This window comes from Aethalodelphis obliquidens, unplaced genomic scaffold, assembly GCF_003676395.1.
Source record: "Aethalodelphis obliquidens isolate GAN/ISIS:26980383/991018 unplaced genomic scaffold, ASM367639v1 scaffold30, whole genome shotgun sequence".
Taxonomy (NCBI): domain Eukaryota; kingdom Metazoa; phylum Chordata; class Mammalia; order Artiodactyla; family Delphinidae; genus Aethalodelphis; species Aethalodelphis obliquidens.
The window spans coordinates 16,173,496-16,188,809 of NW_020837974.1; the positions used below are offsets into that span (position 1 = coordinate 16,173,496).

General features: G+C 54.4%; 2 protein-coding genes across 4 annotated transcripts; both read left to right on the plus strand.

Annotated features, from left to right (window-relative positions):
• Positions 1 to 1,413: 1,413 nt before the first annotated feature.
• On the plus strand, positions 1,414 to 9,212 carry LOC113630712 (keratin-associated protein 10-10). Of its 3 annotated transcripts, XM_027126447.1 has the most exons (6): positions 1,426 to 1,565; positions 1,804 to 1,839; positions 2,660 to 2,803; positions 3,057 to 3,212; positions 7,454 to 7,815; positions 8,134 to 9,212. In XM_027126447.1, exons 2-5 carry the CDS (start codon positions 1,834 to 1,836, stop codon positions 7,565 to 7,567), a joined length of 420 nt encoding a protein of 139 aa, XP_026982248.1. In that variant the 5' UTR covers positions 1,426 to 1,565; positions 1,804 to 1,833; the 3' UTR covers positions 7,568 to 7,815; positions 8,134 to 9,212. The 3 variants fall into 3 exon arrangements, with proteins under 3 accessions (XP_026982249.1, XP_026982248.1, XP_026982250.1); XM_027126448.1 differs by lacking the exon at positions 2,660 to 2,803 and having other exon boundaries at positions 1,414 to 1,565; XM_027126449.1 differs by lacking the exons at positions 1,426 to 1,565; positions 2,660 to 2,803 and having other exon boundaries at positions 1,574 to 1,839.
• A 120-nt stretch (positions 9,213 to 9,332) lies between these two features.
• ALDOA (aldolase, fructose-bisphosphate A) lies at positions 9,333 to 13,657 on the plus strand. The gene is made up of 9 exons (XM_027126446.1): positions 9,333 to 9,601; positions 10,940 to 11,066; positions 11,152 to 11,363; positions 11,833 to 11,887; positions 12,018 to 12,178; positions 12,526 to 12,609; positions 12,727 to 12,901; positions 13,066 to 13,265; positions 13,354 to 13,657. Exons 2-9 carry the CDS (start codon positions 10,955 to 10,957, stop codon positions 13,447 to 13,449), a joined length of 1,095 nt encoding a protein of 364 aa, XP_026982247.1. The 5' UTR covers positions 9,333 to 9,601; positions 10,940 to 10,954; the 3' UTR covers positions 13,450 to 13,657.
• Positions 13,658 to 15,314: the final 1,657 nt, after the last annotated feature.

Genomic DNA, 15,314 nt, shown 5'->3' on the forward strand with positions numbered 1-15,314 from the left:
ACTATGGAGAACAGTATGGAGGTTCCTTAAAAAACTAAAAATAGAATTACCACATGACTCAGCAATCCCACTACTGGGCATATACCCAGAGAAAACCATAATTCAAAAAGACACACGCACCCCAATGTTCATGGCAGCACTATTTACAATAGCCAGGTCATGGAAGCAGTCTAAATGCCCATCGACAGATGAATGGATAAAGAAGATGTGGTACATGTATACAATGGAATATTACTCAGCCATAAAAAGGAATGAAATTGAGTCATTTGTTGAGACGTGGATGGATCTAGAGACTGTCATACGGAGTGAAGTAAGTCAGAAAGAGAAAAACAAATATCGTATATTAACGCATGTATGTGGAACCTAGAAAAATGGTACAGATGAACCGGTTTGCAGGGCAGAAGTTGAGACACAGATGTAGAGAACAAACGTATGGACACCAAGGGGGGAAAGCCACGGCGGGGGGTGGGGGTGGGGATGATGGTGTGCTGAATTGGGCGATTGGGATTGACATGTATACACTGATGTGTATAAAATTGATGACTGATAAGAACCTGCTGTATAAAAAAATAAATAAAATAAAATAAAAAAAAAAAAAAGAATCCGCCTGCCAATGCATGGGACACGGGTTTGAGCCCTGGTCCGGGAAGAACCCACATGCCGCGGAGCAACTAAGCCCGTGAACCACAACTACTGAGCCTGCGCTCTAGAGCCCGCGAGCCACAACTACTGACCCTGGGTGCCACAACTACTGAAGCCTGCGTGTCTAGAGCCCATGCTCCGCAACAAGAGAAGCCACCGCAGTGAGAAGCCCGCACACCGCAACGAAGAGTAGCCCCCGCTCACTCCAACCAGAGGAAACCCACGCGCATCAACGAAGACCCAATGCAGCCAAAAATAAATAAATTAAATTAATAAATTTATTTTTTAAAAAAGAAAAAAGGCACAAGATCTGACGTGGGTGGGAGGAAATCACTTTGATAATGATGTGAAGGTTGAAGAGACCAGATGATGGCTCTTAAATTTGGGCACTGTCAATAAAAATGAGTGGGGGGGTCAGGTTGAAAAATTATTGAGGATAATTCTATACAATTAAGAAGTGTCTCTGAGTTTTACAATATCCCTGGGAGGCAGGCGTTTCTCCGTTTTACAGAGGGGAAAATGGACTCAGTGAGGCGCAGTGATTTGGCCGAAGTCACACAGCCAGTGGGCGGTGTAGCCCGGGAGTTCAGGCTTGCTTTTGCAGCGCCGCAGGACCCAGCGCACGATGAGGATCCGAGCCAGGCGGGTAGCGGCGGGAACTCTCGCCATTTCTACTCGGTAACTGCCGCAAAGCCCAGCGGACATCGACTAGAAAGAAGAGCGGGCGTCCACAGACTGGAAAAGGGAAACGAGGGGCGCGTAGAAGGAATTTTGGGTCTGAGCGGCCACCGTAGTAGCGGCGCTCTGATCCCCATGACAACAGGGAGAAGCAGCGGGAGGCTTCTGGGCGGTGCAGTAGCTGCGGCCGATTGGAGCAAACAAGGAGCGGAATCCGTGGACTGCCCGCGGCCCCGAGGGCGCAGGTGATGGGGATAGTCGATGGAGGGAGCCCGGGGTTTGGGGACAACGGTAGGATGTGGCCAGGGTCGGGCTGGGGCCTTCGAAGGAGGCGCTGCCCCGAATCCCCATCATCGCTGTCCGGACCAGGGACCGTCGTTGGGCCTCAGTTTCCCCAAACGGGAAATGGGAGGAGGAGAATGGGCATCCCAGGCTAATGGCCCCTCTCAGTGTCTGAGGCCCAGGACTTTCTCTCCTCTGCAGCTCCTGGACTGACTGGCGCTGTCCTGCCCAATGGACGTGAGTCCTACCCCTCTCTGGAGCGGCCCCCTCAGCGCCCTCCACTCACCCTGACTTTGCCTGCCTTGGAGCCTGGACTGGAGAGGGGGCTCTTTACCCAACATAGACCCTTCCAGCTCAGGACAAGAGCTGTGAGACAGAAAGAGAGTTGCAGGGACGGCCTTCCCATGGAAGGGCACATCCCACTTTGGCAAGATGAGGAGCTAGCCAAGCAACAGAGAAGAAAAGGCATCCCAGGCAGAAGGAACAGCATGGGCAGAGAGGTGGGCGTGAGAGAGAGGCCAGGGCATTTGGGGAACTGCTAGGACTTCAGTATGGCTGGAGTGTAATGGGGGAGAGGGAGAGGTAGGCAGGGCCAGATTGAGGCCTTTGTCGCTGAGATAAGAAGTTTGGACTGAGTCGGTGGGAGCCATTGATGGACCGCAAGGGAGGGAGGGATACGCAGGACAGCTGGTGTGGAAAGGGTCACAACTGCAGGTTGCAAGACAGTTAGAGGCCAGTACTATGGGCTGAGGGATGGTAAAGTAGTGCAGTGGAAGCAGAGACAATAGATCTGTTTGGAGAGGCATTCTGAAAGGAAAGGCAATAAATCTTGGAAAAGTCTAGAATGACCAACAGGTCCTCGATGGTGCTGAAATGGGGATGACAAGAGAAAAGGCAGGTTTGGGGACAAGACAGTGTAGTCCTATTCACTCTCTTCCCACCACCTGGTGGCTGTTCCTCCCCTTTTCCCAGCCACCTCCCGTGTCCCTCCTGGTATTTCTGTGTCCCTGCAGCCCCTCCGCATCTCCTCATCACCCCTTCCTCCTGTGCTGTCCAGGCCTCCTCTAGCCCGTGGAATCCAACCCCGGCTCCCGTCAGCAGCCCCTCCCTGCTGCTCCCCATCCCTGCCATTGTCGTCCTCGCTGTGGGCATCTATTTGTTGCTGCTGGGCCTAGTGCTGCTGACTAGGCACTGCCTGCTGGTGAGGGGCCTGGTGAGGGCTGAAGGGTGGGCCTGGGGGAGGAGGAACCTGGTCAATTTTTCCCCTCATTTGTAGGCCGTTACCCTGAGACACCTTTGCTATTTAGTCCCCGCATCTGTCCCTTTCGTGGGACCAGGAGATCCTCTTCTCGTCCTCAGCTGAACCTTCTGCTGCCCCTCTCCCCAAAACTGAGTCTTGGCTGTACCTCCCTACCTGCCGCCTGGCCCAGAGCTTGAGCCCTGCCTTCTCTTAGGCCCAGGGCTGCTGCACAGACTGCAGCTCCCCCTGCAGGAAGCAAGGCGCCTCCAGGCCCCAAGACTGTTGCTGGACCTGCGCAGAAGCCTGTGACTTTCCTCTGCCCAGCCCAGCCCACTACCTGGATGCCTGCTGCCCCCAGCCCGCCGAATCTGTGAGTTCTCGTTCTGGCCCGTGAGTGCTGATCTTGGTACTCTCTGTGCATTCTTTTTTTTTTTTTCGGTACGCGGGCCTCTCACTGCCGTGGCTTCTACTATTGCGGAGCACAGGCTCCGCACGCGCAGGCTTAGCCGCCATGGCTCACGGGCCCAGCCGCTCCGCGGCATGCGGGATCCTCCGGACAGGTGCACGAACCCGCGTCCCCTGCATCGGCAGGCGGACTCTCAATCACTGCACCACCAGGAAAGCCCTGCATTCATTTTTTGGTTCAACAAAATTTATTACTGAGTACCTATTCTAGGCCAGGCACAGTTCCAGGTACTGGGTCAGGTGGAGACAGCCAAAAACAACATATCAGATATTTTCTGGTAATGAAAGCTACTTGGAGAAAGGAAAATAGGGCAGCATCTGGAGAAAGGTAATGTATGTAACATGTAGGGCACATTTCTACTTCTGAAAATGGTAGTTAAAAGAAAAGACAGCCCCTCACAGAGCTCCTTCTGTTTGCAGAGTAAACACGATGTTCTAGATACTGTGCTACTTGATTAACAACCCCGAGAGCTGGATATTTTAAAAACCTATCTATATGTATTTTTTTAATTACAAAGTGTGCATGTAGAAATACATAGAAAGTACAAGTCACTTTATAAACTAGCTCTCTAACCAAGGTTGCTACATTTGGTGTATGTCCCTCATATACTAATACACATACAGTACTATCACTGTTGTATTTTACTATTGGTAAAAATGTAGTCATACCACATATACCACACAGACTATTTCCTCACATCTGCCACTTGCCCTTTTTAACGTGGCATCACACCTTGGTTACCTATCCATGTTTTTATCCTCCTTTTGCAGGGGAATAAATTGGCTCAGGGAAATTTAGTCACTTTTCCAGCATTCCACAGTAGAGTCTTGCCCAGCAAATTGCTCCTTCATGTGTTGAAACAGAACCCTCAGGGAGAAGCCTGGCTCACAGAGGACAGGCCAATTCTGCATTTGTGGCTTTAAAGCCACATGTTAAGTGTAATTGACCACCTTCCTAGGCTCTGATGATTTTGGGCTCAGAGATGTAGACAGCAAAGCTCCTGCCCTTGAAGTGGGGACCTTCCCCAGGGAGGGAAGAGTGAGGGGAAAAGACCAAGCAAATTCATAACTCGGGCAGACTGCAGTTGCAAATCCCTGCAAGATGTTTTGAGTTTCAAAATAAATTATGGGGCAAGGAGTTCTCCTCTTTCAGGTAATCTGCGTCTGGTTTCCCAGGGATAGCCTGGAGATGGGGCCCAGGGCTGGGGCTAGGGGGACAAAGGGGAAAAAGGAGAAGACCCTGGGTCCTCAAACCTCCTACTCTATAAGAAATGCTCAATTGCACAATGATTTCTGGCCCCCTCTCCTGGGGACACCACTCCCTTCACCTTCTGTCCGCGGGGAGGGAAGAGTCAGAGGCCTCTCTTCCTCCTTGAAAGTGAGGTGCGCTGTCAGGAGGGACTGGCTCCTCCCACTGCCGCCTCCAGGGCTGCAGGGCGTCCAAGCTGGAGACCTCAGGTCCTGATCCTACCCGACTTCTGCCAGAGCCAGGAAGGATTCTAGAATGACAAATGGTCATTCTTTCCTTGAGCTGTCTTTCCACAAGGCACAGTAAGGCCTCTGTGTTCTTCAGTTTCCTTATAGTAACAATAGCCACCACAAATATTCCAAAGCTCTTGGCTTCTTCACAGCTGTAGAAACTGAGGCTTACAGAGGCCTAAAGCCTGGGTGGAGACACAAACCCAGGCTTCTCTTTCTCTCAGGGAGAAACCTGCCTATGTTACTTCTTTCACAGGTATGTCATGAGGACCTAATTCATTCATTCATTTATTTATTCACTTATGGAAGATTTATGGAGTCACTGTTGAGGCACTGTGCTGAGCCTTGGGGGCGCAGTGGAAACAAGGTAGACACGGCCACCACGGGGCTTACATTCCCGCAAAGGACAGAGAAATAAGTAGGCAATGTGAGAAATTGCCTCACATTCTGAATCGAGGGTGAGAAATGATGCAATCCAGGGCAGTGATTGGTTCTCAGCCCCTTGTGTGATCAGAAGCTGGAACGAGGCTTAAATGGGAAGCCAGGCATCCAGGCCCCATGCCCAGCAGATCTGGAATGGGATCGGAATTTGCGAATCTTTAACAAGTTCTTACACGACTGACACATACCACCAGGGTTAAGAGCTATTGCTGAGGGAAAAGCGCTGTGACAGAGGAGCTCCCTTTTGCTGAGAGCTCCCTCCCTACCAGGCACCGTGCTTTGTGCCTTCCACTGATTCCCCACAGTGACCCTGTGAAGTAGGTGTTATATTTAAAATATATTTCAGAGATGAGGAAACTGAGGCACAAATCATGAATTAGCCACACCTGGGCCTGAACTAGATTCAAACCCTGAGCTCCAAACAGTAACGATGGCTGGCCTTCACAACCTCAAAGTGAAAGAAATCAGAGTGAAAAACTACAGGCCTAGAGAAACACAGGGCTTAACAGTCATGTGGAGCCCTTGTTTAATGTACTTAAAAAAAGCAGATTCCTTCCAGAAGCCACAAGGCTGCCTGTGAGAATCGAGATATCCATTAGCTAGTTATTAACAACTAGAGCCAAACCCTTCCAGGGGGCAGAGCCAAAAAATGCTTTTAATACCCTCTTCTCTGAAGCGAGAGCAGTGGGACCTCTCTCAGCCCCCAATTCTGCGCACAGAATGACGCTGCAAGTCCTCCAAAAACCCACAGAGTTGACTTCAGCCCAGACTGGGACTCCCCAGAGACACCCCAAACCACACCCCCATCAAACACAAGGAAGCCACCTCGCTCTCTCCCCTCCACCATGATATACTTCTACCTCTTTCTAGAGAGACAATTCTTTTAGCAGGAGCAGATGCCCTCCCCTCACCGGAGCCCCTGGTGATATCTGATCTCACCAGTCATCGGACACTGCACCCCGAAACCTCAGCTCTTCTAAAGGTCATTCCCCTATTCCTGGCTTGGCCCGGTGTCTGATTGAGCTGTGCAACTGTGACTGTCACTAACTCTGCCTTAGGCCTCAAGGAGCCAGCCTTGTCACACATCCTGGGTGGGTCCTATTCCAGCCACTTGGCCTGACTCCAGTCCCTGCCTGCAGCGGTGACAGATCATCCGTGTCCCAGGGCAGAAGAGGAATGGGTCGGAGTGGACCGGTTCTCCCTTCCTAAGGACTTGCTGTTCTTATTCCCCAAGAGGCAGACCTTCTGTCTCCCCTGGGAGATGAGAAGCCCTCTTCTTCCTTCTTTGCCTAAAGAGGGAAAAATGATATGCTTTGATTGATCCATTCATTCAACATTCATCTGTATCTCAGACACCTGCTGAGCGTGAGTCCCCTGGTAGCTCAGTGGAGACGGGAGATGAACTGTCCCTACCTTAGCAGACCCTGAAAGAAGCTGCTATTCATGCCCCTGGGAAGCAGTTGGTCAGGGGGCATCTCAGGACTGGGAGCAGGCAGGCCCAGACCCATCCCAGCCCCACTCCTTCGTTGTATTCCTTTGCACGATCACTCCCCTCTCTGAACCTCCGTTTCCTCTTTTGTAAAGAGGCCCTCTACTCAAGGTTCTGATAAATAAAAGAGATGTAACTCCTTTTAAACATTAAAAAATTAAATCTGCAAATTACCATTTTTAAGGAAAACTAGATTTTAAAAATCATTCATGAACATAGTCTGTGCCTGGCACAGAGTAGGTGCTCAGAAATAGAGGATGAATGAGATCCAGCTTCGTCTCAGGCCAAGGAAGAAATCCACAAAACCAACAAGTTGTTTTCATCATAGACAGTGTGTGTGTGCTTTCCCAGTCTAACGACTTTGAATTGCGTGTTATAAGAGAAACATCTCTGAGCTGAACATTGTGACCTAAGCGTGGGTCCAGGGCCAGCTGTCCTCTGGTCCTCAGTCTCCTCATCCATAAGATGGGAAGAAAGAAAGGACCCCCCACCGCCCACCGAATGATTTCTTCCAGCTCCTGAACCCAGCTGTTAGGAACATTGCCTCCTTGCTGATTTCTCAACAGCAGAAAGAATTGATTTGTTCCCAAGAATGGTGAATGGCACCCTCTGATCCACTGGGCAAATGGGACTTTGCAGGCCACTCTGTTCCCTTCTCCCCTGAGAAGGAAACAGCTTCAGGCTCTGGTCCCCCTTCCTCCTGCCCAACTCCCTCACCCCGTTCTCCTCTCCCTCAGGATTGGGCCCCTCGCTGCCCTCGCTGCTGCCCGCTCTGTGACTGTGCCTGTGCGTGCCAGCTTCCTGACTGCCAGAGCCTCAACTGTCTCTGCTTTGAGATCAAGCTCCGATGACAAGACGCAGGGTCCCTGCCCTTTGGGGAGCGGCCAGCTCCCAGGGCCCACAGGCCCTGTACCCTGAGGGGCCTCAGGACACTTTTCTCCAGGCTATTGGAACCACAAATGGACTACCCAGCTCACCAGCCTGGCAACCAGCAGTGGAGAGCCTGCCTCCCTGCAGAGTGGGACTCAAGGAGCCCTCCGCCAGCTGCATGGCGGCCCCTTTGGAGGGCCAGAAGAGAGAGTGGCTGGTGCTCTGCCAGGTGCCCCTGCCCTCCTCTCCCCCTCCCCAAGTAAATGATCGTATTTGAAGGTGAGGGTGGGGGACACTGCTCACCACAGTGAGCATTATGGGACAAACTTGGGCCTTGAATATCAGGGTGTAGGGGTACCCCAGGCACACCCTGTCCATGGACTCTTGGTTATTCTGAGGTGTGAGTGTAGTGCCTGCATCTGCTCTCCCTCTAAAGAAACAGGCTCCGGAGAATCACAGCAGCCAGCGAGAGGCCCAGAGTCAGGGGAGCAGAGGAGACAGGGAAGGCCACGGATCTGAGTCCCCTACCCTCCTTTCCTCCGCGCAGATCCCTGTCCAAAGATTTCTCCTGACAACCTTTTGAGGGCATCAGTCTGGATTTCCAAGGAAGAAATTTCCTCTGAAGTACTGGTGAGTGGACAGGGGACCCTCCCCCCACCCCCAAAGAGGCAGGCCCACAGCTTCCTCCCCATCCTTCACTTTAGGCCCCCAGCTGGCATGAATGTCAGGAGCTTCAGGTTTCCCTAAATATAGATCCCCTGCCAGGGGATCTGTGGTGAGGAAAGGGCAAGGGTCACCGGAGAAGGTCGGGGACATTGGTTGGGGGTAGGGCAGGAGCTGCCTTATAACCCAGCCCGGGTGTGGCCTGACTCACTCGCTGCTGACCAGGCTCTGCCCGCTCCTTCGGCCTCCTCCTCGCAGGTGGGCGCCAGCAGGACGGAGCGGGGGTGGGGCTGGGCTGAAGGCGTCGGGATTAAGAGGGGAGACCTGGCGGGTAGGATAGGGAGGCTAGAAAAATATCTGGGAGGCTGACAGCGGGCGGACGGATTTTATTTTGGAGAAGGAAGTCAGTGCCAGGGAGAAGTTTCGCAGGGACTCTGGCCTCGCCTCCCCAGACTTGCTTGGGCAGAGTGGTAGCCGGCGGGTTTCCGCTGGGTCTGGCTTTCGGGGGGCGGCCCGGGCGGCGGGAGCCAGACCCGCCGGAATGGGGCGCAGATGTCTCCCCGCGGGACACCCGGAACCGCTGCCGCCTCGCCTCCGCCCCTTGCCAACCCCTGCCGTCTCCTCGCGCTCCCCGTGCGTGCCCTCGCCGCCCTCTCTTCCGCCGGGGCTCGCAGTCGCTTGACCTCTGGATTCGGTTACAACGCGACGCACGCTGCCTCAGCGCAGCCGGAAGCTGGGGCTGCCCCGGGCCGCTGGACTGGGCCCCTGGCGGGGGAAGCTGAGCCTCAGTCTTTTCGGGATGTGCCACCCGCTTTTCTCCGACCCGACCCCCACCGCATCCCCATCTCTGCCGGTGCCCCAAATCGGCTGAGTCACAGCGCCCCAAAGCACGCCAAGCGGGGGGGGGGGGAGGAGAAGGGAGAGGGAGGGGAGGGCCCCCGCGACCCGCGGGATGTGGCCCGAGTCACGTCCGAGGGGGACGGGGTGGGGGAAGGGATCGTGTTCTCGCCGCACTGTCCTCGCCCAAGCGCCGCCTCCGGGCTTCGCCTTTCGGGGGGCGGTCTCTCGCACAGTCCCTCGCCTGCAATTGGACGCCGGGGCGCCTCCGGACCCCTGCAAAGGGAAAAATCTCCGCGGAGGGTGGAGCGGTGCCTTTATAAGGCGCGGCACCACCTCCTTCCCGCCCGCCCCCGCGCGCCCCGCCTCGGGAGCTGAGTAGGCTGCGTTCCCCTTGGAACGCGCCTCAGAACCAGAGTCCCGGTGACGACTGCCGTGTTCGCTCCCTCAGTCCACTCGCCAGCCCGCGGCTCTTCACCGCTGCACCCCGCCAGTCCGCCCCTCTCCTGTGCCAGGTGAGCGCCCCTCGCCACGTGCGAAGGTCAGGGAGAGGGTCGTGAGGAAGGATCCGGGATGTAGTGGCGGGTCGGGCGTCCGCGCGGAGCGCCCCCACCCGGGCCCAGCATCTCCCCTCTCCACCACCACCCACACCTGTGCTCCTAGCCCAGACTCCCCAACTCTTCCAGCTTGAGCTCCCGCGGTTTGCTGCGCAGTCCAAGGGCCGCTCCGCGCTGAGTCACGGCAGGGAGGAAGGAAGCAGGGCGAGATGAAGTACCATTTCCCCCTCCCCTTTTCTTGTTAGGACTCTTGGTGCAAGTATTATGGCCCCTTTGCCTCTGCAGGGATCCTAGGAGGCCCCGAGGGGTGGGGGCCAGCTCATATACTGCCTCAGGGTTCCCGAAAGCGGGTGGTTGGTCCCTGTCCTGGGAGACGGGTGCCCCCGCCGAGCAGGGGAAACCCCTCGGCAGCTTCTGATGCCCCATGAACACTTTTCCCTATTTTTCCTTATCGGGTGACCTTGATTCTGAGCCTGGAACAGCTGCAGCCGCAGAGCAGACATGAGCATTTTTCAGGGGAGGGGGTGGGCGCTTGCCTTTCCTCCACATTCTCTCACCCTGTATGACCAGTGAGAGCGACAAACCACCCCTTTCCTCCACCTCGGGCTAGGCTTCCTCTGCGGCCCTTTTCTGGGCTTCTGATGACCCTCCTGCCTTTTTCCTAACACCCTTTTTCTAACAACCTCCCCCCACGGTGGGGGGAGAAGCCTGACCTTGGGGTGTCCTTGAGGCCATGGAGCCTGAGCCAGCCCTGGGATCTCTGCAAGGAACACTCCTGTAACAGTCAGAAGATCTGGGTGCTACGCTCACATCTGGCTCTAGGGTTGCTGTGTGGCTTGAAACACAGACCTTTTCCCTTTTCAGGCTCCTTTCAGATGAGGAGGTTGGGCCTTCTGCCTTCTGCACAACCTCTAATTCTAAAATACTCTGGTTCGGTTTTGCTTCCAGGCAAGGTGACCCCATGGCAGAGCGCAAGCCAGGAGGGTCCGGCTTCCACGTGACTTGCCTGTCCATGGCTCTGGCCTATTCCCTTTACCCCAGATGCCAGTATACAGCCCCACCCTCAGCTGGGCAACACCCAGCAACAGAGTTAGGAAAGGTACAGGAGGCAGGCCTAGTATAGGGAAGTCAGGTGTAGGGGAGAGCTGGGGACAGCAAGTGCCCCAAGTCCTGCCAGTTGTGGGGCAGGGGAGGTAGGGAACCTTTGCCCTGACCTCCAGGCAAGGGGCCTTGCTTGTTGGGAGACCACGGGAAGACCCTGCTAACTAAGCCCTCCCTGGTCTGTCTCCTGCCCAGGAACCGACAGGCACCATGCCCCACCAATACCCAGCACTGACCCCGGAGCAGAAGAAGGAGCTCTCTGACATTGCTCACCGGATTGTGGCTCCGGGCAAGGGCATCCTGGCTGCAGATGAGTCCACCGGTGCGGGCAGGACACAGTGGGAGGAGGGCCCCAGGTTGGGGGTGATAGGCTGATCCCCTTATTCCCATGTGATGCTTCCCTCCAGGGAGCATTGCCAAGCGACTGCAGTCCATTGGCACCGAGAACACCGAGGAGAACCGGCGCTTCTACCGCCAACTGCTGCTGACTGCCGACGACCGCGTGAATCCCTGCATTGGGGGCGTCATCCTCTTTCATGAGACACTCTACCAGAAGACAGATGATGGGCGTCCCTTCCCCCAAGTTATCAAAGCCAAGGGCGGTGTTGTGGGCATCAAGGTGAGGGGGCTAGGCCTCAGGGTGTGAGATGTAAGATGGATCTGGGGGAAAGAAATCCAGAGTAGCAGGCTGGGGGATGAACTTCGGGTCAGAAGCCTGGAGACTTGGGTGGAGTCTGCCCCAGATCACCTCCAAATCGCGTGTAAAAAAGCTAGAAACATATGGGACCTGCTTGGCATTTTTAATCCTTGCAATTGTGAGAGGCAGGTGTTACACTTATTATACAATTGAAAAACTAGACGCTCAAGGCCATGAAGCGTTTTGCTCATAGGGTTAGTAAGTGGTAGGAGCCCCGGCTCTCTGTGTGTGTCCTGCTCTATAGGATCAGATAACGTGACTATGTGAAACATTTGCAAATCAGGAAAGATACTTGAGAGAGGAAGTAAAGCTGGGACAGGGCGGGGCTACAGAGGAGAAAAGGGCACTAGAGATCACTTCCCTGTCCTGTGTTGTTGCCCCACTCCAACAGGTAGACAAGGGTGTGGTACCCCTGGCAGGAACAAACGGCGAGACAACCACCCAAGGTGAGAACCGTTTAGCTCCCAGCCCTACCCACCAGCCCACCCAGCTCGGTACCCCTCTGGGTGCCCAGGGTGTGGGGGGGCCACGTGCCCCCTCCTCTGCCATGCTTTGATTCCTCCGTCCCCTCTACAGGGCTGGATGGGCTGTCGGAGCGCTGTGCCCAGTACAAGAAGGACGGAGCTGACTTTGCCAAGTGGCGTTGTGTGCTGAAGATAGGGGAACACACCCCCTCCACCCTCGCCATCATGGAAAACGCCAATGTCCTGGCCCGTTATGCCAGCATCTGCCAGCAGGTGGGCCTGTAGGTCCCCAAGAGGCCACTTCCCACCTCTTTCCATTCCAGCATGTCAGCTAGCCTGCCACCCATGTGCCAGGCTACCTACCTTCCCCAAGGCAACTGCCCCGGATCCTCACCAAGCACGAGGCTTGGGCCCGTGGAAGGCTCTGCAAGCAGAAGAGCAGAATAGGGGTTGTGCAGGTGGATCTGGGGAGATGGCTGATCTCCTGCAATCGGCCAAGGGCTGTGAAGCCAGGGGTCTCTGTCGTCATGGAGATAAGATCTTGGTCAGTGGCTGTGGAGAGCCGTAGGTGGGGCTCTGGGTTAGGAGGCCTCAAGGCTGCCCTGTCCCTCACCCCACAGAATGGCATTGTGCCCATCGTGGAGCCTGAGATCCTCCCTGATGGGGACCATGACTTGAAACGCTGTCAGTATGTAACCGAGAAGGTAGGTTGCCTGCCTGGGCAGTGAGGTGGGCTAGAGAGCTGGGCTGGGGGCCCTGGGGCTGACCCCCGTACCCCTCCCTGCTTCACCCCACCCCACTTTGGTCCCGCCCTGCCGTAGGTGCTGGCTGCTGTCTACAAGGCTCTGAGTGACCACCACATCTACCTGGAAGGCACCTTGCTGAAGCCCAATATGGTAACCCCAGGCCACGCCTGCACCCATAAATATTCTCACGAGGAGATTGCCATGGCAACTGTCACAGCGCTGCGTCGCACAGTGCCCCCCGCTGTCCCTGGTGAGACCCACACCCTCATCTTGACCTCTGGGAGGTAGACAGACTGTACCCATAAACCTTGTGCCCATGTGCTCTAATTTCCAGGTCAGCTTCTAGGGCCTCCTACCAGTCCCCCGGGTCTCTGACTACAGCCCCTACCCCCATTTCACCCCCTTCTTCTACAGGGATCACCTTCCTATCTGGAGGCCAGAGTGAAGAGGAGGCATCCATCAACCTCAGCGCCATCAACAAGTGTCCCCTGCTGAAGCCGTGGGCGCTGACCTTCTCTTACGGCCGAGCCCTGCAGGCCTCTGCCCTGAAGACTTGGGGTGGAAAGAAGGAGAACCTGAAGGCTGCTCAGGAAGAATACGTCAAGCGAGCCCTGGTGAGGATGGGGCAGGAGGTGGGCAGGGTGCTGGGGTGGATGGGATCTGAGAAGGAACCTTCTCACTCTGGCTCCTCTCCCCTTTTAGGCCAACAGCCTTGCCTGCCAAGGAAAGTACACCCCAAGTGGTAAGGCGGGGGCTGCAGCCAGTGAGTCCCTCTTCATCTCTAACCATGCCTACTAAGCGGAGGTGTTCTAAGGCTGCCCCCTCAACACTCCAGGCTCTGCCCCCTCCCACACTCACTCTTGAAGAGAGGGGGCCTCAACCGGGGCTCCAGGCTGCTCTTGCCCGTCACTCTTGCCTCCCTCGTGACATTGATGCCTGGTGTTGTCTGTGTACGCTAACTCCGCCATTTCCAGCTTACTGCCAATAAACAACTATTTAAGGGGGAGTCTGTTGTCCATGTCTGTGGTGTCTAGGGCAGGGGAGGGCTGGGGGAGGTGGCAGAGCCCAGAGGAGAAAGCGCCCTTGCATTATGTTCTTCCTTCTTGAGCAGAAAAATAGGTGAAGGAGGTGGACTAGTTTAATACTTTGTTTAATACTTGCCCAGGGCTTCAAGAGAAGAGCTTGTGAATTTTCTTCCAACCACCCAGTGCTCTGTTCCTTCTACCAGCAGCATCTGATAAGGCTTACAGTGGGGAAGTGCATGTGTAACTGCTGGTCTTAGGAGGCTGCAGCCTCAGCCTCAGTTTTAGGCCCAGAACTCACAGGTGTAGAAGGCCCCTGTCAAAAAAAACAGCCACTGACAGAAACTAAGATTTCCTGAATCTATAGACCGTACAACATGATAAGTATTCTACAGGAGTAGGTACTGTTATTCCCAATTTGTCCTTAAGGCGATCTTGCCTCACTGTTTCTTGGTTGAAACAAGATTATTAATGCATGTCTTCTTAATCTGCACTGTTAAGCTTGTTTGTTTTCCCATCTTAAAAGGAGATGGGATTAGAACTGACTTCTTAGACTCTGGGCTGTGGAACCCCTTGAAGAACCTGGAATCCTCTCTGACATCCACTTCAACAACACAGACACACACACACAGAGAACTGTGGAGCTCAGGTTCCAGGTTAAGAACTGAACCTCTGTGGCTTCTGCATTCCATGAAGCCAGAATGAGGGCCCTGCACTTCCCTATACCGTGCTTTGAACCCTTCTCCGTTCACCCAGGCTGGGGTGTAATAGTAACTATATCAGATCTTTTTGGGTATTAAAGATCTTAGTCATAACCAACGACATAGTCCTGCCACTTCCCAAATTTCATGATGTGGACCATTTCCTGTCTGAGCTCTCCTCTAGAGGGGAAAAAAAAACTTCACCTTTCTGATCTCTGGACCTACTGAATCCCTATAGTCACTGCATAGAAACTTAGTACCTTGTAGGAATTTCAGAATTTAGTCCTTTACCTTTCTCTGCACATTTGCATCTGTTGCCTACATCCAAAACAGAACTGGTGTCTAGTGCCCCTTAAAACTGTGGCCTCACTTCTCTGCCTAGCCTCACTCAGCTCTCTGTGAAACAGTCTGAAGTAAAGCAACTAGAAATTGAGGGTCCATAGAAGATAGCAAAAAGGACATTCCAAAAGGGCTCTGACACCAGGAAGTTTGTTTAAAGACCAATCACTTCCTCTGCGTGCAGCAAGAGACTAGGGAAGCAGAGGACATAAAATGTCAGTTTGGGATGTTTTATAAAGTTTCTAATGACAAAGCGCCAGAAAGAGTAAGTGACAGAAGAAGAAACTAGAACTGAGAACACAGCTTTCCTGGGTTCAGATTTCAACTTTGGGGACTTCCCTGGTGGTGCAGTGGTTAAGAATCCACCTGCCAATGCAGGGGACACGGGTTCGAGCCCTGGACCGGGATGATCCCACATGCCACGGAGCAACTAAGCCCGTGCACCACAACTGCTGAGCCTGCATGCACCCTAGAGCCCACGAGCCACAACTACTGAAGCCGGCGTGCTGTGCTCCACAAGAGGAGCCAGCGCAATAAGTCCGCGCACTGCAATGAAGAGTAGCCCCTGCTCACTGCAACTAGAGAAAGCCTGCAGGCAGCA